The sequence below is a fragment of the Passer montanus genome, unplaced genomic scaffold (genome assembly GCF_014805655.1).
Source record: "Passer montanus isolate IOZ18808 unplaced genomic scaffold, ASM1480565v1 scaffold13, whole genome shotgun sequence".
In the NCBI taxonomy this organism is placed as follows: domain Eukaryota; kingdom Metazoa; phylum Chordata; class Aves; order Passeriformes; family Passeridae; genus Passer; species Passer montanus.
In genome coordinates, this window is record NW_024359832.1 from 2,533,702 (window position 1) to 2,559,023 (window position 25,322).

General features: G+C 38.2%; 1 protein-coding gene across 1 annotated transcript in view; it reads left to right on the forward strand.

Moving 5' to 3' along the window:
* SCFD2 (sec1 family domain containing 2) overlaps positions 1–25,322 on the forward strand; it is a 187,758-nt gene that overhangs the window by 13,095 nt on the left and 149,341 nt on the right. Inside the window, exon 4 of the mRNA XM_039698763.1 lies at positions 18,832–18,959. Within this exon, the coding sequence (XP_039554697.1) occupies positions 18,832–18,959 (128 nt within the window). The remainder of the gene's footprint in view (positions 1–18,831; positions 18,960–25,322) is intronic.

The window sequence follows — 25,322 nt, forward strand, 5'->3', positions numbered from 1 at the left end:
TGAGGGGTTTTATGTTGGTTTTTTTTTTTTTTGCCTTTTCAGCAGTCCAACCAGGAGATGCTTGACAGAGTGGTGGATTGGGCAGTAGGAATGCCCCAAACACAGCATTCCTTCCTCTCTCCTCCATGCTCCTGGACTGGCAGCCTTCCTGATCACCACTTTATTGTACTCATACAGGCTTGGAGCACAGTCCTGAGTCAAGGCCTATTTAGAGTTTCCTCATTGTTTGAAATTTCTCAGGGCATCTTCTTGTTGGAAATAAGAGCCCAGGCTGGATCAGGTTCTGGGGTTTGTCAGTCAAGACAAGCTTTCCAGGAGATGCTTTCTGCTCAGTTTCAAACCAGCCGGAATCAAATGAACGTAATTGACTGTTGTCACAGGATGAGATGAACAAGCTGATAAGATTTATTATATTTTACAATAAATGTGTATATTTGCCCAGATCCTTTCAACATGGGACCTCACTGAAATGGAAAAAATGAAGGGGTGAGAAGGCTGTGCTGAGAGTGGAAAATTCTGGAAAGAGGTCAGGACCTCCAGCTTGCCTGTGCTATGTAACATGCAGCATTGTTAGAAGACCTTGCTGCCACTCTGCAAAGCCCCAGGTTGCTGCAGTAGTGAGTCTGTTGAGGTAGGCAGCAGAGGAATCTCATGAAGGTTCTTTGTCCAACCATCCTCCTCCTTAACAGGTGCCACATTTTTGTCAGTTGTCTGTTACGACAGGGCTCAGAAGCCTTAGAAGTTGTCTTCTAGAGGAAGAGGAAGTTTGAAACTTATTTTCCTTGAGATAAAGAATGAATTGGGCTGACAGACTCTTGGCATCAGCTAGGTGGCTCTTCCTTATCTATGCCTCTCAGGCCACAAAAAGCACTTCTGGGGGCTGTGGGAAGCTGGACTGCTCAAGCCTTCATTCTTGTACTTTGAGAACCTCCAACTGCCCTCTTTGTCTAGGCTACCCAGGCTTAGTAATGAAAGTGTTCAGATGGAATTCAGACTGTTTTTCCTAGGCCTTCTGACATGATCACAGCAGTCCTCAGAGTACAAGGATCAAGAGTTTTGAGATGCTGTTGCCTGTAGAATCAGTTTGGTGAAAATAGCAAAATCAGGACCCTTCCTGCTTAATTTTTTGAAGATGTTTTTAGTTCTGAAGAAGACAGACTCAATAAATTTTAACCTTACCCAGATGTTGTCCAGCCATCAGCACATCTGAGTACTTGCATCTTCACCTGGTTATAAGGAGTTTCAGTGAGTAAACCCCTCAGGTAGTTTGTCTTCTAGCTGTTCCCTTGTTACTATTGTGCCCTGTTCTGCAGGTTCATTCCTTGCAAGATATAAAGAAGGACAAATCTCTTTCTGATGACCTATCAGAAAGACTTAACTTCTGTCTGCACTCAGGACAGAGTGGGAAGATCTTTACATTGCTTAGAGGCAATGGTTTTTTGTCTCTGTAGCGTCTCTTTTAAAACTGACATCACTTTTTTTATTCCCTTAATGTTTTTGTTTGTGAATTTTGTGAGTTTCTTTTTTCCCCAGTGTAAGTTTGCAAAGTGCTTTTCTCTTGGTGTGGCCACAGTGCATTTTCCTGCAGATGTATTCAGAGTTTAATAGTAGCATGAAGACTGTGTCTGTTTAAGTAGACTGTAGTTCTCCAAAGTGAGCTCTGATCTTTCGTGTGTTTTAGTGCAATCTCCTGGAGACTATTGCTTTGGCTGATGTTGTGAGATTTTTTTAAGACTAGCTCTTACTCTGTTTGGCCATCTGCCTTCAAGTTTGCCTCCTAAATGACCTCAACAGCAAGGTTTTAAAATGCAGTGATATGCATTGGCCTTATTACATACTGCAGAATTACTCCTTTGCTGTTCAGCCATAGTGCCAGAACAGAGAGTGACTGAGTGACCTGGGGGGGTGTTTTTGTTTATCATTTTTGTACTATAAAGTAAGCCTGCTCTATCTTACAACAGAGAGAAATGTGCCGTAATAGACTGATGAGAAGAACAAATGACAGCTGCTCATTTGGATGACGAAGTAATGTTTGGGAAGGAAACAGTATTATCTTGGCAATGGGTCTGATTGCAAGTTTTGACTGTATGATTTGGGTTATTTCATGATTCCAGACTTAATATGAACGAGGAATCAAAGGTTACACAGGCTTAAATTTATGTGAAGTCAGCTATTTACCTGTCAGCACTTGAAGATGCTTTTACTTTGAAAAGTAGATGGAATATTGCACAGAGAAATATTCTGGTTTTATACAAATAAATACATGCACAACTATAGATTTTAATTTAATTGAACCAGAAATCCAACATTCTTTTCTGCTGTTTAGCATGGCTAAATAATATTTAGCATGGCTTCTGTTATTTAGATGTCAGATCTTTGGAATCTAATTCATGATCCCTAGGTCTAAAGCTTACTTGTGTGTGTGTGTTATTTTTCCTGAAGTGTCTTTAGGGGATGCTGAAATGGCTATTGCTACTTTACAATTGTTCACAGTTTCAAAAGTGCTTGTGAATATTGACCAAGCCTAGCCAGTTCTTATGCCCTGATGAACTGCAACCCTCAAGCAGTCCTTCTACAGGTTCTGGATGACTGTGCTCCACCAAGTACCACTTAGTTTCCATAGGTTGTGAGTATATTTTTTTAAATGATCCTCAACTGGGAAAGATTTCCAGCCTCTGTGGGAGAGAAAACATTTTATGACCTTACCTAATTCTCTGCACAACTCTACTACTTATTTAAATGAGTAACAAGAAAAAGAAATCCATATCGGGTCATTTTCACTAACTGGAAACAGCCACAGAACACAAGCTAAATGTGTATGCTGCATGTGGCTGCTTAAGCTCCAGTTACCCCTTAAAAAAAAGGGAAGTTAACCTCAACAGAAAAGGCTGCAGTTCTTATTGATGATAGGAATGGGTCATGGCTTCAGACCTTCTTTGATAGGTCAGAAGGTGCCATCAATGATACACTTGGTTTGGTGGTAAGGAGGGAGGGTATGTGGAGGAGGAGGGAATTAGATGGCACCAAACTGATTGCAGAAGCCCGTTTCAAGAGGAGGATGCAGAGTTAATATTGAATGACTACAAAAAGTGACCAAAAATGCAGAGATTTTGGATTAGGACAAAATTCTGCTCTCATCACTCATTCTGTGGCAGGCAGAAGTGTATTAGGAAGGAGTTGTGAGAAGATACCCAGTCAACAGAAGTCCATAACTGTTTCTCATGACAGATCAACCAGAGTATGGAAATGGTTATAAAAATGAAAGCCTGAGGCTGGAGCTTTATTCTTGCTGAATAGCTGTCAGTTTGGTTTTGAAGGCTGGAATTGTCCATATTAGGTTTGCATGAGATCTAAGGAAGCTAGGGCTCTAGGTTTGCATTGAAACTATGACAAATATGCTACTTTGAACGGAGAGAGGAGAATAATGAAGATATGCAGGATTCTGCCTTCAAGTTGATCTAAGTTTCACCAACATGCTAGCAAAGAGTCTGGCTCTGGATGTTCAAAGATCTCATCTTTAAGATGTAAAGACTGCTTTAGATTTTTTGTTTTGTTTCACAGTTTATTTTGGATCTCAAAGTATTTACTTGAATACTTGTTCTCAACTCCTAAAAAGAGTATCTTTGACTCTTTTAACTACTTATACCATAAAACGTACTGTGCAGTGATTTTTGTGGTAACCGAGTAATTTATACAAAGAGTTGTCTTTCCATCCGTGATGAAGATGTATTTTTGTATATTAAGCCCTCAAAATGGCTTGGTCAAGAGGTTGCATTGATGACTCCAGGCCTTAGGCAAGCAAATGAGGGAGGGAGGTCAAAGGAGACTACCAAAAATTTGCCTTGTAAATCAAAAACATGGAGGAGAAGGAATTCCTGGCATTCCATGGTATCTGGGTTTATTTTCTTACATTTCTCTAATAAGAAAAACACACGTCAGATGTGTTCTTGGTAAATGTTTTCACTTGTCTCATCTGTCTCTGCTGCCAAACGTGACCCAAAATACATTGGTCTTACATGCCCTGAGGACATCTACTGGATAGCTAAGCAGCGCATCTGTAAAAGTGGACTTGGCACTCCAGTGCAATCCCTAAATGTAGATTCAATTGTCAGCACCTCATTACTAACTGCTCTTTCCCTGGAATCATTTTTATTAAAGTAACCTTATGCAATAGCTTTAAAACGCAGGGAGAATGTTCTAAAGTAACCTATTGTGTTACATGTAATATTCTCAAGCAATATGTTTGTTGTAAGGATCAGACTTTATATTTAGTATAATTCATTGCTTTGTCCAAAACTGAAATTAAAATCCCTGACAAGTAAATCTTTAATATACACATTTTAAAGAGATGCTTGCCAAGACTTTTGCTGTACCTTGTAGTGCACAAAATCCTACTCAGAAGCTTTCAATTAAGTTGATTCATGCAGTAACTCAGTCTGGCATTCTACATAAGCTGTCCTGCAGCTTGTAGGAATGAAACATTTTGCTGAAACATTTTGTTGGACAAAAAGGCAGCCAGTTGAAATTCAGACAGGGTTAAGTGATGGTTACGTGTAGAAAATTTTAAGAAATTATTTGTATGCACTTTTTTTCCTTCACCCCTGCAGAGTTTGTCCACTGTTAGAGGAGCAAGAGTGATTTTTGGGGTAATGCTGGAATGATAGCCTGTTTTATTACAGTGGGCAAGAGGGCTGAGAGACCTGTGAAGTATCTGGGAAGCCTATCAGCATCAGTTGTTCCCTTTATCTTGTGAAGTAGTATATATCCAGATTTACTAATTGCAAAACAGGGTGGATTAGGTCACAAGAAGCAATTCTACTTCTGACAGAAAGAATTTCACTTTTCAGTGATTTTTTCATTTGTTTGTCTTGAAGGAAGCAAGTGTTCATCTGGATGTCAGTTGTTTTGTTTCTGGCAGTCTTCCAGTTGCTGTGCTGTGCTTGGTTGTTTATTTGGACCAGTCTGCATTTAATTGTTGCTCTGGGGTCTAAAGATCAGGTGTCATTTCTGCTATTGAATGGTGATAGACAGCTGGAATAACCTCCTTATTTTTGCTTTCTGTTGGGTTTTTGTTTGTTTGGCTTTTAACTCTACTTGACAATGAATCCACATGCTATTCCAGGCTATGCGTCTTACCTTTCTATTCTTTCTACAGGAGACCCTTTTGAGAAATCTCTGAAGACTTCCAAGGAATGTATTATGACTGTGGGGGTGGGTGTAGGAAGGAGCACTTCTAGACCTGGTCCCACTGTGAGTCAATGCAGAGAAGCTTAGTCCTGAATACCTGTCAAGAAGTGACAACACTACCATATGTTTGGTTGCAACTGAAACTTGTTTTTCCAAGCTCAAGTGTGATGTATCATTATCCACAGAGTGCCTCAGTATCACCATAATTGTTTAAGATCCCCTTTAGTACTACTTAATAATGGAAAAGTTTTAGAATAGCTAGTTCTGTGGCCTGTAATAAAGGCTCTTCTGCAGAGATGATTGCTGTGAAGCTATTGCAGAAGGGAAGGAACCTTACCAGCTGATTAACAGATACAAATTCTAACAGTATGTATTATGTATTTTTAAATAACATAATTTTTAAAAGGAGTAGCTAGGGCCTAGGGGTTAGAGGAAGGGTAAACTGGTTTGAGGTGTCCTGACCACATCTTAGAGCTAGGACACTTCGCCCAGTGGATAGTTAATCTGCTTTTCTCTGCACAGAACATGTTCAAAATCATGTCTGTATACAAGATGGAGCTTAGTGGGATTTAGTACTTCAAGGATTAGTAAGACCTAAAGATCAGTTGGCGTCTGTCAAGACCAGCCCTACTTTCCTGAGATGTGTCTTGCTTGTTCTCCGTTACCCTCAAAGTAAACTGCTAGCTCCCTCTGCTTCAGCTGTCAGCAAATAGGGTTAAAATGATCCAACCTTCTGTTTGTTAAGTACACTTGCTGTAGATCAAAAAAAAAAAGCCTTAAAAAAAGATTAATAAAATCCCTCTTTTCTTGATATACTTTCAGTAAAGTTTTTGAGATAATCCAACTTTTGAAAAAGACACACTGAAATTCATTTTAAGATATTCAGAGGCATTTGGTTGCAGGGTAATAATCATGCAAGATTATAGACTTCAGAGGTTCTTGAAGTCCATAAGTAACTGTCATAAAGGACTTCAGGCGAGGATGATGATCTGTTTCTTGTTGATACAATTGCCAGGCATGGCTTCTGTTTCAGGCTGTTTGCATGACTAATTCTTCCCTTCCACTCATGCTTCAGCCTGGCGAGCAGTGACAGCTCTGCATGGGTTCCTTTTCCTACACTCCTTACCGTCCTAAATGTGCCTTTCTTTCCTCAAGACTTGCCTCAGGGTAACATCTTCCAGAATAAGCATGATGACAAAAAACGTTGCAGTTTGTACAATAGTCATATAAAGGTGTGAAGCATCACTGGCTGTTGGTCTTGTAGAATGTGAGTAGAGCTGTCTTCAGGAATTTATTTAGGTTGAACCTGCTTCTTTGCCAGCCATTTCATGCTGGTGCTGTTGCTTCTTCCAATAGTTCACTGGAGTAGCCCTATTTGTTTAGAGGAATTTTCTTTCTCCCAAAACATTTGATAGCTGATGCAGAAATTATCTTGTAGCAGTATCAGCTGCCTTATGAAGTTGGAAAGCTACGTCAGCTTGCTTACATGACTTCCAGTGTGTGTGTGTGACAGTGTTATACTTAAATCAGAATTTTCCAAAGGGAGCTTTGGTGTGCTGGTCAATAACTTAAATCCAGTAATTTTATCATTTGCAGGCAATAGGGCTTTATGGAATTAGGCACTACTTCTCCTTTTCACAGGGTAGTTTGTGAAGATGAAGAGTCCTGATCCAAGCAGTTTCTCCCTGCAATGTCAGCCTCTTCTGTTGAGTCAGTTGATTTTACATATTTGATGTACTATACTAGATTATATTTGATGTATTTGGATGCCACAGCACATGTAGGGCATGATGATTTATATCTGTATTTTCTTCTGATGTCACAAATAGAGGTGATCTGGTTTATCTGCATGTATAGCTTTGTTAGTGTTGGCATGTGTCATTTGCAGAAGGATAGCTGTGAGAGGAAAGGTAGTCCAGGAATTGCAGAGTGTTTGCTTGATATTTCGTCCACAAACAGATCCCTCTTGATCTTGGGAGGTCTTGTGTTTATAAGGCTTTTGTGCATTCTCAGTGCTGCTGGTCACAAGCTTATACATGTAATGTGACATGTAACGTAGCTGCTGTAGCTTAACAACAACAATCAGTGCAGTCTTAGGCTAGGTTCGTGTTGCTTTTGACAGTGGTAAGATATTTATATAATAGTATCCAATTTTGGGTGTGTATTTTTATTCCATCTCTGGACTGTTTGATAACTATTTTTTCTACTCATTTCATTCTGATTGCATAGCATTTTCTGGAAAGGCGGAGTTAGTTAATTTAAAAATTATTAACTAAAAGAAATTGCTAGTCATTATGTAAATCCTACAAATTAAACACTGGTTTAATATGGCGATTATCTTCCTATCTTTTCTATTACTAAGGAAAAAAAATACTGGGGTTGAAGGAAACTGTGCTAATGTCTCACAGTACATAATCTAGTTGAATATTCCATATTATATTGCTTCCTTATGTTTCACCTTTTGGTGACCTTCAAGTTTACAGGTTCAAATGGATATTAATGGTCTTGGGAATAGCTAGAATAAACAGAACTCAAAAGAGATGAGAGCCCATAGCTCCCCAAGCTGTTCGTTGGACTGTGTAGTTTTCTTTTTTAAGGAAAGTGCTGTGTTTGCCATCTATGAAACTGAAAACAAACCAAAAAAAAAGCTGAAACTTTGTAGAAATGCTGTCTGGCTAGAGGATTATTACGACCAAATCATTTGACAAATATATGTGTGTGTGTGTGTGTGTGTGTGTATATATATATAATTCTACATTTATATGTGCTCTGAATATTTTATAAGAATTTTTTCACTAACTGTTCTACTATTAAGCTGAAACAGAAATTCTATATTATTAATCTATATAAATGGAATAGAATAAGAGGATTTCTTAATCAATTTTCAGGTATTCTGTGTGTACCTGTGCATGCATGCATTTGTGCTGACTTATATGACTTGTATTATGGTAAAATACAGTGCAGGGATTATTTCTCTGCTGTCTTGGTTTAATGCACACTGGTGTCATTGGTTTACACAGTAATTCTTTGATATTGGAAGCAATGAGTGGAATTGCATTACTTTTTAATAACATCATTCGTGCACAGCTGCATTGTCTCCTGCATGTGGTTATTAGCAAGTAAAGTTGTTTTGTATCATAGATGTTTAAGTGTGTATGTTAAACTTTTTGGCTTTCTGAAGCCAAAATACTTACTGTATGTGTATCACAGCATTTATATATATATACACAAATTCATCTATATTTAGATCCACATGAAACAAGACTGTGATTAAAATGCTTGTCCTTACAAGTTTACATGATACTTGGATTGAGGAAATGTTTGATAAAACTGAAGATGGTGGGTTTGGCACAAGATGAACATGCTTCAGATGGTGGTTGACCACACTCATCAGACTTATGTACATATTTTAATTTATAAGTATGGCCATCTGTAAAGTAGATATATGAATGAGCCAAATAGAGTTAAGTTTCTGTTTTATTTTTTTTATTTAAGAAAGAAAAGGGAAAATGTAGGGTGCTATTTTATAATTTACTTTTGTTGGGAGGTTTTGTTTCTCTTCTTTTTAATCAATTCCTGATGTGAACTGAATCCTTGCCAACCTTTTAATACTTATTTATTAAATTTTATTGTAATTCAGTTCACCTGTGGGACCAAAAATATGTCAAATGTTATAAGTCTGATTTACTTTCCATTATCTATAAAGGAAGGAAAAGGAGTTCATCCCAAAGCAAAGAACTGTAGGTAAACAGGGAAGTTTTGTGACATACTGGGGTTGCTGTGGTGGTTGTGTTTATAAGTACCTCCTGAAATGTTTATTTTTAAGTTCTCCCATGCTCTGCTGATAACAGGGAGCATATTTCTTCCTGGTTTGGAGTATAATGGTCATGGTTTTCTTGGAATATGGTGGTTTATAGTTTGTACAAAACAGCAGTTTTGCAACTTAAAATGATGATATTTAAAAACTGGTTTGATCTCATTCTTCTCAAAATTTTTGTCTGTCTGAAATAAACTTTTGATTCTTTTATTTTTTTCTTGATTTTTTTTCTCAATATATTTTAGACCTTGCTACTATGTTTGTAAAAATCCTGTCCCACACTTCCATATGCTTCTTTGTAAGATAAACGGAAACCTATTCTCTCATGATGTACAATAACAAATTCAAAGAACACTTTCCTATTACTGTTGGTCTTAGTCATTGGTTGTGTCTTGTGTATCTTAGTTTCTCTTCTCCTAATGGTAAGCAATAATCTGTTTTATCATCCCATGTCTGAAAATTATTGCAAAATTCAAGTTTACTTGACTGGCATTGCCCTGAAGTATCAGTATCTGTAGGTATGCCTTTATGAAGCTAAATATCATGGCTTGAATATAATAACTTGTGTACAGTAACTGTTCCTTGTCCTACTGGTGTGTTTTAACCAACTTTCCCCTGGTTTTACCCCACAATGTACCCTTCTTATGTGGGCCAGAGCTTTCAAAGAATGCTCTGCCTGTTGGGGTTTTTTTATGGCCATGTTGAGTCAGCTGTAGACAGAACCAGTGATGAAGGAAAACGTGGGCTGTATCCTGTGGAACTGCCTGGCAGAACCTCCCAGCTGTCAAGGAGCAGGCAAAGGAAGTTCTTTGCCCCTCATTTGGTTTGCAGTGTGATTCTGCATGCTGGGTCAGTATTACTGGCACAAGGAGACCCGTGCCAAAGTAAAAACAGGGGAGGAGCCAAAATATTAGGAAATTTTTGACTGCTATTGGCAAATCTTGCCTTTTTATGAATGAATCTACTGTATTAGTCGAGTGAATACTGTACTTCCTTGGAATGTATACCTTGATATTGAACAACATACAGTGAACTGACAAACTCCTGTCACCTTTTATATTGCCACAGCTATTTCAGGGAGTCCAGGGGAGAATCCACTGTAAAACTGATGGCTGATAAGCAGCTCCCAGTTTTGCTCAAAGCACTTCAGCCTTAGTGGCTGCAAGCTGATTTGCAACACTTTAAATATTATTTTAGAACTGCTTTTAAAATGCCTGGAAGCTTCTTTTTTATATGTCTGTTGTTTAAAATAAATTATTTAAAATAAATTGGTGACAAAAGGCTCTTAAGCATTTAGTCTTACTATAATGATTTTTGTCTATATTTTTAAAATTAGATTGTATTTTTTAAATTAAAAGTTGATGGTGCTTTTGTCTTGCAGAAAAGTAATTACTGTATAATTTGATAATGAAGTTTCGTAAAATCTAATAAATAATAACTTGGTCCTACTACAGGACTATGTTCTGAAATATTTTAACAGTATAGAAACTTATATTCTAGGAAATTGTCCTTGTTTGGATATACTAAATAGCAAATGTATCAGATATACAAGACCTCTAGTTTTCTTTTGAGGGAAGCTCAATAGTTTGCAGAACTAACAACATAGGGTCACATAAATGAATTCTCTTTCTGTTGTAGGACGTGATTTATTTTTTGCTTAATTATCTCATGAAGCACTGATTATTTTCTGAACTTTGCAGTATGCTTTAATTGACAGATTAATTTCTTCTTTCATCTATTTTTCTAGTGAGATTATTTCTTTAAAATTCCTGTTTGCAGCGTGGAAAAATGAAAGCCTCAAAACCTTGTGTTGTTGAGGCAGAAAAGTTGGTGTTTTAACAGCACTCTGTGTGACCTTTAGTGAATCAAATTGTTTTATCAATCAAATTATGCTAGTATGAGTTAATTAATTAACTTGATCTTGATGTGACACAGCCTTCCTGGAGTATACACAGAAAGGAGGGAGGGGAAAGAAGGGTCTGTATAAACACCATATGCAAAGGCTGAAGCTATCAGCCTGCCATTAGCCCTTTATCTAAGAGGCCCTTGGCATATGAATCAAACAATAACCTCTCTGTTTTGACTCAGTGCCAAAGTATACAGCCACAGTTGAGTCTAGGACAGATTACACCCACTGAGTGGCTTGAGGGCTTGGAGTGAAACTGGGGAATAGCCATTAAATTATTCAGGAACATATTTATGTTCTTTAATGTTGGCTGTTGGACACTTTTTTTGGTACTATTTGCTTCATGTTCTAATCATAAAAACCAATACATGGAAGCATTTTAACATGCATCTAAGTGAGGATGTGAGCATAATGTTCTAAGTTGAAGGGCTGCAAAGAACTTGTTTTTTAAAAGGTTTTGTGTGTTATGCTATTTTGCAAAATTTTCACTAATCTATGGCAGAGGTGGTAATTTTCATTCTCCTGCAGTTTTCTGCAAGCACACTACCAAGATGACATTAGCTTTTTTGTATGCTTTTTTTTTTCTAAGGTTAGGAAGCATTGGAGTACAGTTCCAGTTTCTACTGTCTGAAGTGCATTTAATTTGGCTGAGCAGATCTGCCAACTGTACAAAATGTTCAACAGCACAATGACAGCCCACTGCTAGGAATTACTTTAAAACTTAATGTTATTTTGCTTTCCTAGAAATACTGTTAGTCCCTTCTGGGAATGTGCAACTTATATTTATTTGAAAACAAAAAGTTTTGTGGATTTTGTATTTTTTCTGAATAAAGTATTGCTGACTCTTTAGTTGAACACAAATTGGCCTAGCCCATCAAGAGCACATGCTTGGGATGTGCTCAAATTGCATCCATGCTAGAGACTGAGCTCCTGGAAATACTGATAGCTGTTTCTATGTAGAAAATTTTAGATAAATTATGTTGGAGCTGTTTGGTGACTTTCAGAAGGGTGAAATGAAGAGCAGCTTCATTCTCTGAGCCCAGCTGTGTTCTGGGAACATGGCAATGTGGAGCTCTTCTCATCCACCTGGTATTCCCCACAGCATGTCCACACAATCCCTGTGGCATGGAGGAGCTGCTGTTCTGGGGAGGCTATTCCAGATGTTGTTGTTGTTTCCAGGGAGGGGCTGCTCTATGTGTGGTGGGGTGCAGTCAGGGACATTGCTGTCCCCACCAGGGTTGTCAGGCTGGCGCTTGTCCCCAGGAATCCACAGTCCATCCAGTGTGGCCTTGGCACAGCCTCTGCTGTCTCTGAGACAGCAGGGATTGGAGGAGGGAGGATGTCTCCTGATACGTGGCCCTTTGCTCCAGGCTCAAAGACAAATCTTTGCATCTTATCGCAGGCTTGTGCTTCTCTTTGGTTTATCAGTATTCAAATGACATATTGCAGCCATGGATTTGTCCTTCGTAGCAATGGTCTTCTGACCACCTGGTGTTTTTTGAAGTGCTGTGCACTTAACGTGGGTGTTGTGTTGTCTTTAAAGAAATGTGTTATTGCAAAGACAATACTTGGCAGCACACCCTTTTATTTTAGCAGTCACTCAGTTTTGGGCAGCTTTGTGGTATTAATGACTCTCTAATTTAATCTTTACTGAATTTTTCCCTTCTCCCTTCCTCTTGTGAAAATATACAGATGCAGCTGAGTTGTAAAGCTATAGAGACGAAAGGTGAAAGCTTTGCTGATATAATAACCACAGAATCTGTCACATATTGAGACTACCACAATTTTCCTTCTGATTTTTCTTTTTATCTGTGAAAGTATAAACACAACTACTTTGTTATGCTGAAATTCTGTCATTTCAGTTGATTAATTTTTGAAGCCCACTCACAGTTATTTTCTGTTTCCTATTCAGAGTCTGTGTCAGCAAATTGCTGTTTGAAATCCCGTGTCCTTTGCCAGGTGTATAAATAAGAACATTTGCTTATTCTTTCTTCCTTATTAGTATCTTTCTCATATGATGTCCTCCTCCTGGTTATTTGCTGTATATGATGTTATGATACAGGCTGTGCTTTCACCTGATGCCAAGAGGTTTAAAACCAAAATAAAACTGTAAAAAGTCATCTTTTTCTGCCTTAATTTAAACTACAGGAGACCTGCAAAGGAAACTATATGTAGATACTAATTTCTCTATTTGGCCTTTGAAAAGGTTGTGGAAGAGACTTTTGATCTGTTTTTCAGTAGGCCTGGGGGCATGGCAGGGCCTACATGTAGCTGAAAAAAATGCCAGTGTTTTATAAGAAGAAAGCAGGATGACCTGAATTTGTCCTGTTAGGCAAAGAAGTCCAGACAAAAATCCAGTAATAGATAATGTGCATGTCACTTTTATCTGCCTTGACTGGAAATTAGATCACATCATAATAATTTGCAATAGCTTGCCAGAGACTACATATGTGGCTGATAATTCTAGTAATTATGGTATGCTTCTTGGACAAGAGTGTTTGACTTGTTTTCATTGGTTAATTACTCATGCTGATTGAAGAAATGTATTGCCAAATTAATACTATAAATGTTAGGAGGGTTGGGAATGGTCTATTCATACATCTGAAAACATAATGATAAATGAGAAGCACTTAGTAATTGAATGAACATATTTTCTAGTGTAGGCTTACTACTTCCTGACCTTTTGCTCTGCATTAGGGACCAGGAAGACCATATTTTAAAAATTTGTAAATAATAGACAAGACCTGAAGCAATAAGGGAAGTAAATATTTTTCTGTGCTGGTGGTATCAAGCAAAACACGTCATTTCAGCCAAGGGTGAATTATGGTGTTGTGCACTGGCGCCCTCAGGGTAAGTGCCCCCAGATTTCTGTCTATGCCTCTAGTTTTGCATCTGCTCTGAGAGTTTGCTCTCCATTGACTGGTGCTTGATTTCACCTATTTCCAGACTAGTGCCTCCAGCTTGGTAATAGCACATCCCAGTGCCACCAACCTCCCCTGGTCTCCCCAAATTTGTTCAAAATGAATAGCTTTGATTCTAAGGCTACAGATGATCAGGGGTAGGGGTACATTCTGTCTGTCAGATAAACTTGGCAGTGTTGTCCTAGCGGGACTGCACCAGACCAGATCAAGAGAGTAAGTTACAGTTATTTTAACTGATGCAAGGTTAGGCATTTCATAATCAACCTGTAAATGTCTAGATCAAATAAATTAGTTTAGTTATCAGAACGCGTTACTGAAAGGAATTCCATGGGAACGAGAGCAAGCTTCCTCACAGCAAGCATTGCTGAAGCTACTGCACCATCACCAAAAGAACTGCTTACCATACTGTACCCTTTCTTCTGCTCAGGGTTTTGGCTTTTTCACCCTGCATCTTGTAAACATCAGATTTCATTGTGTGGTATTTCCTCTGGATATTATAAATTTGAGAAGCCAGCTAGTTAGCCACTTCATGGCTAAATCGTTTTATTATCAATTATGATTTTTGTTTTTCTATGTCTCCTTGAATTACCTGCATCAAGCTTTAGTCAGCATGGAACATTCCAGTCTTCCTGACTGGTTCTCATCAGCACCATTTTCCTGGCACAATTGCCAGCTGGTGTCTCATCATATGGATTATGGATCTGATGACTTGGTCCTTTTCCTCTCTGTCTTCCTGATTCAGCTTTGAAAACTGGCACGCAAATCCAGAAGTAGGGGAGCTGCATCTTTTAGTTGTCTAGGTTTATCCCTCTTTCTTTATAATCTTTTTCATCGTTGTTTTCAAGTACAAATTATATGCAATTAAATTTTAATTAGTTTTGGAACAGAGAATGTCCCATTAAAAAAGTTTGTATGTGAGGGGAAGGGAGAAATTTGCAATTTTGAGATGTCTGTCAAAGGCTGCTTTATGTAAATTGAATGGTATAACTCTGTCCAATGGGGCTTTTCAGAGACTTATGCTTTTTCTCAGGACTTAATGTGGTATTTTTGTTTAATAAATTTTCTGCCAGGTTACTGCTACAGTTGTTTCTATTAAATTCTGTTTTCTGATATAACTGGTCAATTAGGTACAATACAATGACTATAGTGATAAAAGAAATGGACAGGATATCAAATTGTGAGTGAAACTCTACCCTTGTTGGTGAAACTGACTTACTGGAGAGGCCCCTGAATTTTAGTGTTCTCTTTGTCAGGTTTGTCATGCCCTACAAAACATTTTGTGATAGAAAAGCACACAAGTGTATACTGTAATCTTTACCTACTTTTGTGACAGTTATTTTGAAGGGTGTTTTTGAATTCCTGAGATGTACTGTGGTGTAACTGTAAAGGATTTATTTTTTCTTGACCAAGCCATCATCATTCAGACAATATCAATTAAGGGTTTTGTAATATTTTTAGTTGAATATTTTCAACATAAATATTCAAAATTTAAACATAAATATTTAAAATATTCGATTATGTTGAATATTTTAAAAAACCCCAAATGTTTCATTTCAGAAAACTACTTTCAGAATAAAAAGGTTGACTTTAATGTATAAAATATAATATAAGATAATGTGTATTATGTAATATAAGATAAAATGTAAAATCAATACATAGTTCGTGGGAAGTCAAGGAATGCAAGACAAGGGAGGAATTTGAATTGAGTGCTGGATTCCGTAGAAATCTTTGATTACCAGTGTCACTAGATTGGGACATTTGCACCAAAGCAGAGGAACTGCAGATGGGAAAAAGTGGAGGGGAAGGGCACCATGACAAGAGCTGGAAGGCAGTTGCAGACAAATGTCGAAAAGGTAAGATAAGATAAGATAGTATATTTTCCGAGTGTTAGAAATTTCTAAAAGGAAAATGCTGTGGTAACTTCTCAGATCAGGCAGGAGGCAACACCAGGGCCCTGTACAGTGTCCTACTGACTCATTCCCAGCAGTCATTCCTGTCTTGTTACTGTTGAAGGTTAAGAGTGGGTGTTTTTCAAAGCAAAAACCTTTATTGGAAAGGGTAATAGAGGGGGAACAGGAAAAGTGTTAGCAACAAAAAAACACAAGTACTTTTGTGGCTCATTTTTCCCGTTACATTGAAAAAAAAAGAAAGACTGAGCTTAAAAATTGTTTTCTCTGAATTGACCTAGTTAGTTGACTGTGTTAGCTATTGATATACACTGACCTCATCCTGCTTATATATAGTTATATATATGATACCTAAACCACTAATTATTGTGCAAAGCAGTGGGAAGAAAAATGTCTACAGAAAATCTGGATGACAGAGATGTAGCATACACGAGTGTGGTTGACTCTTCTCTCCTTTAGGACTGTAGTTGTTTTCCTTTTTGCTCTTTTTTATGCATTAAAGCAACCCTCAGAGATCCTGCAAACTTTCGTCCTTGGGATTAAAGAAAAACTTACTGTGGCTAAAGGAGGAAGGTAGAATATACAAAGCAAAAAGTAAATCCACACCCCTCCCCTTTTTCGTTTTCTTAAAGCATTAGTATGACTCATTCTTAATTTTTGTTTCTTTGTTTAGTTTAAAATAATGGGTCTGTTATTTTGGAGGGGTATTATAGTTTATTAACAAGTAGAAGTACCAGCTGAAACAGGTACTTCTGGTAGTGATGATACAATATAGTATGATACATGTTGCTTTCAAAGACCTTGCCACCCAAAGTGATAGGACTGATCCGCACATGGTGTGAGAAGGGAGAGTAGCAAACAAAGGTTATGGTAAAATTATCACATGCACTCTTACTGACTTTTGTAGATGCTTTTAGGATGAGTTCTTCACACTTTACTATTTGCTAAGTATCTTTCTGAAGTATAGGAGTTAGAAAAATGGGACTACAAAAACCTGTGCAAAATCTGGTAGGCTTATTTTAGCTTCCTTATGTTGCTTGTTTTCCTTTGCAAGGCTTAGTTCCTGGTATCTTGTTTATGTGAGACTCTGCTTACATTTAGGGCGATGAAGGGAATTGTGAGAATGAGAACAAGTTAAAGATCTTAAACAGAAACTTTTACTTTGTTTTCCTTCCAAATGAGGGAAAAGTATTTTTAAACCTAGCTTCTTGCTGTTTCAGGTTCAGTTCCTGATCTCTATAGATTTGGTATTGGAATGGTATATCCAGGAAGGGATTGGTTATCAGGCAATGCAGTGGCCTTATAAAATCCAAACCTCAGGCACAGTTGTAAATGACAGCGAGACATACCCTGTGAATGTGATGTGAACAGGATCAACACAGTGCATTTACAAGTGATCTTGGGTGGGGAGTAGATTGAGTAGATAATCTGTAAAGATAGCATACCTGAGGATTACAGCATCTGAGCTATTAAAAGACCTCCAAGATCCACAGAGTCCAACCTTTGACTGAGTACTCCCATGCCCACTAAACCATACCACAAAGTGCCAGATCTACTAATTTTTGGACACTTCCAGGTATGGTGACTCCACCACTTAACTGGGGTGCCTGTGCTTGACAACACTTTCCATAAAGGAATTCTTACATTGTAATGAAGTATCTAGTTGTTTTGGAAATCCCTCATGTCTTGCACTATTGTATGTTACATATCACTGTAGCTTTTTCTTGTGAGGGATCTTCTTGGAGATGGTGCCCATGAAAAGTGCTTAGTGCTCAGATAGCACTTAGTGATGGAGTAGAGGGAGCTGCTGCAGGTGCCCCAGCTGCTTTTGGGAGGTACTGCCTCCTGCCTCTGTGTTTAGAAGGAGAAAGGGAAGTACTGTGTTAGGTCATCTGATTATTTTTTTCGTTTGCCATCCTTGGCAGTAGGGTGAAATTAACACTTCCTGTTCATTTGTGATTTGGTCAGAAGGGTAACTCAACCTTTTTCCCACAGTCCTTCCACCCACTTAGGCTTTGACAGAGGATGTGGGTTGCTTGGATGTCAGAAATAGGGCTTGGTGATCTCTTACCTGGTTTGGGAGACAGCACAGATTTGCTAAATGCAGCCCTGCTGTTGCAGCAGAGCATAAGAACAGCTCTGGAATGGGTATCAAATGAATTATTATGAGTTTCTATTTCCATGAAACAAAGCTTGTTTTGGCATGTTTATAAGCATGTTGTAAATGACATCAAAATATCTTTAGGAGTTAAATGTCTCCTGAGGAGAAAACAGAGGGAAGCTTTTCCTTTAAAACAAAAAAATAAATTGAAAAAACAGTTCAACATAGTTAATCCCAACATGTGGCTTTAGCCCCAAGCAAGGGATTTTCCTACCTTATCCTCCCTTGCCACTGAGAGAACACTGAATTCATTCACTCTAGCAACAAATGCAGTGTCCTGCAGGAAAGAGAAGAATGACAGGAAACTGAGTGCAGATGGAACTACAAAAATGCCTAATTTAAGTTTAGCAGCAACAACAAAAAGGAGATCTGTAATTGCAGAAATCGTAAGGACAGATAATTTCTGCTGTGGATTATTCATTTCACATACAGAAATTAACAATCCACAGGAGAAACCATGGAGAATCATCCATGAATTCATCCATGGAGAATCCATGAAACCCAAAGTGACAGCAGTTCATCAAAATTATAACAACAGCCTTCTGCATTGGGAGTACCAGCTTTGAGATATAAACTCTTGTGGGGAAGTTGGAGCCTATCCTTTCCATAGCCTTTTAGTAACTGAAGAAGTTTGGACTGTTTCTGATATTCTTATGGTTGAACAGTAGTGCTTACTTTTAGAATGACATGCTTATTTATTATATGTGAATTCTAATGCTTTATAATTGGTAGCAAAAAAATCTAGCTTTTCTGTAACACTGTAGCAACTATTCTGCTAATAATAATCAAGCTTTTATATCACTTTATTTTTGCTTGTATCCTGCCTACCTGAGATTAGTAAGTAGAAGCATTCATCTCAAAACATAAATGTTGATGTAAGTTTACTCCATTATTCAAGCAATGTTTAGTATAGTCATGTCATTTTCTTACAGTGATCCAGCTGCCAAAGCTCTGTGGGAGTCCTTCATGAACCTCAAACAAAAGGAAGCTGTGATGGAGGCCAGGAGACACCTTGTGGAGGCTGCAAGCAGAGAAAATTTACCTATTAAGATGAGCATGGGTGAGCGATGTGACATAGTCTCCCTTACAAAGTACTGATGTGTAAGATGTCAGCTTATCTTTTTCCACATAACTCTCTTGGGCAAAACCCACCCATTCTTGGTTCATCCCCATCCTTGTCAGCAGGTTTCAGGTAGCCTTCATGGCTACCATAGGATCTTTCTGGTATATAAGTGAGAGACAATGTTTTTAAAAGAATACAACAACCTTAGAAAGGTTGAGAACCATGGAGGAGCATTGGAGGGTTTTAAAGGCGTGCAATGGTTAGCAATGCTACTTGTCTTTATTTTACAGAGCATTTTCTAAAATGTCAAGTAAGGCTGCCTGGCTCAAGGGAGTAAAAACTGGTATTGCCTCTATTCAGCAATATTTTTTGTATTTTGAATACTCTTAGGTCTACTTCTTGCTGAACTTTTCATCAAGAGAGAAAGGTCCTCATGGAATAAGAGTAACAGACTTTTATCTGTGACTGCAGAGTAAACTGCCAAGATATTGTAGAATTTGATTACAACAAACTAATGAATTCCTTACAGCTATAACATATAAGATATTGTATGGTCGTTACAAATACCTAGAGCATGGATTTAATAGATTACTGTTGCAGAAATCCAGAATTTCTGATTAATAATGTTGTAAGCTATTTTAAAGAAATGGAAAGGAGTAGCTCAGAAAGGGCTATTGCAAATTTGTTTGAAGGAGGGAAGGTTCAGTAAACAACAAAATCTTGTTTAAGTTTTTAATATGTGTGTGAGTACTCACCGTAATAATGCTAAGAAGCCCCTACTATTTTTCTGTGACATACACTTTAAAAGCAATTATTATTAATGTTGAAATTCATCTTTGTTATAAAACTAATTGCTTCTTGTCTTCAAGAGGTAATGATCCATCTGTGACCTTTGCTCCTTTGTGTGAATGATTAGATTAGCCACCCTTTCCTCTGTGTCCCCTTCCTGTGGTATCCAGTGAAGGCTGCAGTAACCTAGTTTTTAATCACAGTAGCTGACACTTGCTGAGTATCTTGCATACATGGGCCTGATACACTGCTATATGGAAACATGAGGAGTTGATGGTGAAACAAATTCCTGATTTTTTTTGTTGTTGTTGAAATGTAGCATGAAGTAATATTCACAGACTTCTGTTCTTCTGTGAATTGTATATTTATCTTGCACTAGAATCATAATCAGTTGTTAACTTTGTAGTTGAAATTGAAAGGGTGAAGTAAAGTTTGAGATAGTCTTGTAAATGATAAACAGGGATAAAATCAGAAACAAGGAGAGGGGAGCACTACAGTCTCCAAAATAAACCATTTGTTATTGAGCTGAAATGCAGAAAACCTGAAACTCACACTCAGATGTCATATTGTGCAATGACACGTATTTGTTAATGACTTCTTAAAATGGGCATCTATACAGCATTCACTGCTTGTTCACCATGCTGCAGAACATCTTGTTTTTCTGCAGGGAAGCTGGAAATTGTGCTCTTTATCAATTGTTGCATTTGCTGAGAAGCAAAAAATTGCAGTGGCCTGTTCTGGTCCTAATTGCTGTGATTTTTTGAAAGGCTCCTTCTACTGCAACTGTGATATGAGGTGACTGGCTGGAGAGAAGGGAAATGCTTTCATTGGGCTCTGTGCTTAGACTTGGGTTTTTATGATTTTACCTCAGGTTCTGCCGGTGTTGGAAGAGCTCGGTGGATTGCACATTGTTTTTCTCAACACTTAGGGTATTTTCTGAGTTTTTTATGGCCCTGATATTAAATGTCAGAGATTTTCTAGCATGAAACTTTCCTCTTACTCTCTTTACTAAGACCAGCTGTGTCAGATGGTAAGAGTATTTTCCTTAGTATTTCTTTTGTTTTCTTCTTTTTTTTCCTGGAAATAAGGAGTGAATTACATTTGAAAGCAAAGCTTTGAATTCCGTTTGGTGTAGCTGAGCCCTCCTGCAGTGGCCACCTGCCTGAAAAACTGCATCACTTGTGACACTGGCAGCATGGGAGCCCTTTGCAGTGATGGGAAACTCAATCACATCCTGTTTCTGTATTTTCAGTGAAAGGAAAAGAAATTATGTTCTTCTCTGGGCTTTGAAAGGCTGCTCATTGCTCTGAGGTGTTCATGTGCTTGCCCACGTTTCCCCTGCAAGGGATGTGCCTGATGCCAGCTTTCCTCTTTCTCTGCCTCCTGCATGTGGCAGGAGCAATGACAGCTCTGGGAGGACACACAGCTCAAGTTTTTGCTTTCTGATATCTTCTGAATGTGTCTTCCTCCTCCTGAGAAGGAAGGAGAGTACGAAAACTGTAGAAGGGGACACATGTCTTCACTCCAGCACCTCCAAATGTCTGCAGGCCACTGGGAACTCCATCTTTTTCCATTGAGATCAGCAGGAAGAGAGGAGAAGAGATCTGATGATGGAGAAAAAAGAGAAATAAAGGATACAATAATTATGGTTACATTTTTTGACCTGGGTAGATTTGGACTCTGCTTTCAGGTGTTCTTGATTTACACATTCATTGTTTTAGTTGTATCAAGGGAGGTGGGTAGGAGGGGTATCTGAAGTATTTGTGTGCATGTAAATAGGTGAAGCTGTCCTTTTCTAATTTAAATAAAGAGGCATTAAAATATTTCATGTCAGTCTATACACACACACACACACTTCAAAAAACCCAAAAGCCGTCAAACAATACTTTTAAAGAAATACATCGGCTCCATTTTTCCTCTGAGGTATTTGCATTTCTGTGTTATTTACCCAGATGAGGGTTGGTAAATACTTGCCAAATTCTGGTCAGTTGTCCTGTGGTGTAGGTGTAAATACATGGGTGTAAATTATTTTGACATAATAAAAATCCTCACATTTAAAATGTATTTTATTTAAAGAATTAAATATCCTTTTGAAAAGCTCTTTGGAAGAAAAGATCGCCTTAATAGCTTTTGGGCAAGATTTATAGCATTGTGCTAAATTTAAGTGAAATTGTAAATACTGGGAAGGGATTACTTCTGCCCACCTCTTGGTAAGTGACTGTAACGAAGCCACTCTGGAGCAGCAGAGAGTTTGCTGCTTTTTCCATTCCTGAATTTCCTGCTCTATTCTTCATAAGTCTGATGCATATCTTAATCATCCTCTGAGCATGGCCAGCCCTGACTCTCTCTTTGAAAGCTTTACTATTAGCATAGTATTTGGCAGTGGTAAAACCTTTGCTACAAATGTTCTTCTGTGGCTTTAGCAGCACCCTTACACTTCTGTTTGAAAAGAACACAGTAAACCTTGACTGAGTCTGAATTCTTTTATTGTGTCTTTTTACTGGCATGGAGACTGGTGAAAGTCGAAACACTGGTACAGTAACAGAAACAAAGAGCAGTGTGCTGTTCCACAAGCCCTTGTTAGCGGGAGAAAAGCCATTTGGTTTCTTTCGATTTGAATGGTACAAATACAGTTTTAAAAATCAAGCTCACTATAAAATTAGCAAAGTCTTAGTCGTTGTGAAGTAAAAAATGAGTGCTGTAACTTTTTCAAATTAGGTGGTTTGTATGGGTTGAATTGAACTTTTATTTGTTTGGGTAGAAATAGGAAGATGCTGACATTATAGTGTGACAATACAAAATAATATTTTGAGTTTATAGCAGTAGCTTAAAATGGACAGAATCAATACAGTAGATCAATACTTTTTCTAAAAACATAAAGCATATAAAATGTGCACTATTTTCTTTTAAGTGAAGAGTTGCGTTGGACTGCAACAGTATTTAACATGCTATTTGTTCTTTATGAGACCAATATAAAAATATTCAATACCATAAATTTCTGGAATAAATTTTGAGGATAAAAGCTACCAGCCAAGATGATGAGCTAATAAGGTAGATAAAACAAGTCTGATCTTGGTTATCTAAAATCCACCCTGGCCAATCATGAGGACAATTTTGTGATGGTGACAAGTGGTGAGACATCCCAGTCTGAGTTTGAGGTCCTTGCAAGGGAGTAGAAAGAAGGTCATTTCTGCAGAGCTCAGTGTGGTCTGTGTGGTTTGCATCCATTCTGCAGCATGTCTTTCTAAGTGATAGGTACCTGGATAGCAGCTCAGTTTGGAGACACTATGGCCCCTCATTTTGCAGAGAAGACATCTACAGTAGTAGACTGGTTCTTGGGATGCTTGTTCTGTTTCTCTGATGCCTGTTTACCTGGTTTGCAAATCCTTTGGGAGAGCAAGAAGCAGGATCAGTAAGGCAGCTGCCAAAGTTCTCCTCCAGGCAGCCTCATGAAGTGAGTGGTTTCCTGTACCAACTCAACTGACACCAGCCTGGCTTAGCCTGAGGTGTCCCAAATGTCTAATAGTGGGTCTCATGCTGCCCCTTCAAGGGCTCCCTGATCTTCTCAGGGCGTTTTTCCAAGGAGAGGGGGAATGCTGCTTTTCTCAGACCAGAATTCCTTCCATTGTACAGCCTGGATCTTGAACAGGCAGTTCTTGAGTTAAATTAGTCTGCTCCTTGTCTCTTTAAAAGTAACAAGAGTCCTGCAGTGTGGGACTTTCTAGCCAAGTGGATTTTTTTTCCAGCCTATTGCAATAGTGAGTTCCTGATTTTTCCCTGTAGTGCAGCTGAAAAGTAGTCTTGACCTGAAGCAAATGTTCCCAACCTCAGTGATGGTCAATATAGCAGATGTTTTGTTGCATCATTCACCCCCGGAGGCAGGAAGGCTTTTTGCTTCTCAGTGTGCTAAATGTTTTTGAAGACTTTGAAGTCAAGTTTCTGTAAAATTTGGAAATGTTCCTATTTGAGAGGTTTCTGTATAGGCCTTTGCATTTCCAGGGGAATGTACTTTGAGTATTGTGGGGATAGGCTTTCCCTGGTAACTGTTGATGAAGGTGGTTTCTGAACAGTATTTACCACATTGAGAACTGTAGAAAGACATTGATATTATGGCTGTTTCACTTTGCAGTGTTACAACAGGCTGAAGTTCAGAGCTTCAGCCTTGCTAAGGGATCAACTAACTAACTAAATAGATCCAATCTTCTGACAGTCATCTGGATTTGCCAGTTTAGGATAGAAATGTTCCAAGCTCCACATGTGCAGAGCGTATGCTGTTTTTCTTAAACAGCTAAACTTTTCACTTAATTTCTGTAACTCACTAGATGTAACAGAAAAGGTGAAGGATACTCATATTTCTGCCAACAAAGTTCTGTGTTTTTCAGGAGATGTGACAAAGTAGCTGAGATGGAGAGACATTCATGAGCAGAAGTTTGGTTTTCATCAGTAAGTGACACTGCATAGGCATGTAGTGTTGTTTAGGAGCATCACCAGCTGAGGAGCCATCTTTGTGCTAGTCATTATACTTTCAAGCTTGATATTGTGCCTGTTCATTTTCTTTCCACTCTCACCTGCTCATACTCAGAATAGCATCCATGAGAGGTTAAAATAGTTACACAAAAGAAAAAACAAGCACACCTTAGACACATTTAATCCTGAGCTTCGAAGAACCTAGGCCACAGATCCACTATTAGACTATTCTATGAGTTTAATAGTGGAGGAACTCTCAACCAGCAGAGCAATACAGTGTATTTCATGAGGAAGAAGTCTAAAATGAAAAAGGCAGCTGTAGTTAGCTTGTTCTTATCCAACTCTGTCAATCTTGTAGCTGCTCAGCTGATTCAGTCAATTATTCTTTCTGGTTTTGTTTTTTTTTTTTATTTTTTTAAGTACTTACCAATTTCTTTCATTTGTCTCTTACCTTTCCTTGCTCCCCTCCCACCTTTGCCTACTGAATTGTCTTTCAGTAGGTTATGTTCCTTCACAAATTGGGGAAAAATACCACTTCACATCTACCTGTTACTTGTTCACTGGTTTTTATTATCTTTAACGGCAGAGTGTCAATATGACCCTCAAAGTACAGGATTTCTTTTTCTGGGAAATGTACACACTCAAATCCACCTGAAGTGAGAAGAGAGTTAAAAATGGATACTTGAACATCTGTGTCATTTATACAGCCTGTCTGAAGGAAAAGTACCTCGGAGTACCAAATCCTCATCTGAATTGTAGAGATGAAAAGAAGGGTTTGGAATGTGCAATCCCACTGGCTTCTGCTACTGCAACAACAGCCACAACATTTGAGAATGAGTTTGGAAGGGGTCCTGGGAGTTAAGTCCTGCCCTATTTTTCAAGGAAGTATGTTTATAAAAGGAGACTGAGATTGGTAATGTGAAGTGCAGTCATAACAAAAATAAATTTTAAGCAGAATAGGTAAGCAGAGATGTTTTAATCCAAAACTGCAACTACCCAGAATAGTATTGTAATTTTTAAAAAATAAATCTTGGGGAACATTCTGTAGCCTCTCTATTGCAAGCATTTTATTTGAAGGCAAAATTTCTCCCTCTGTATTTTAGG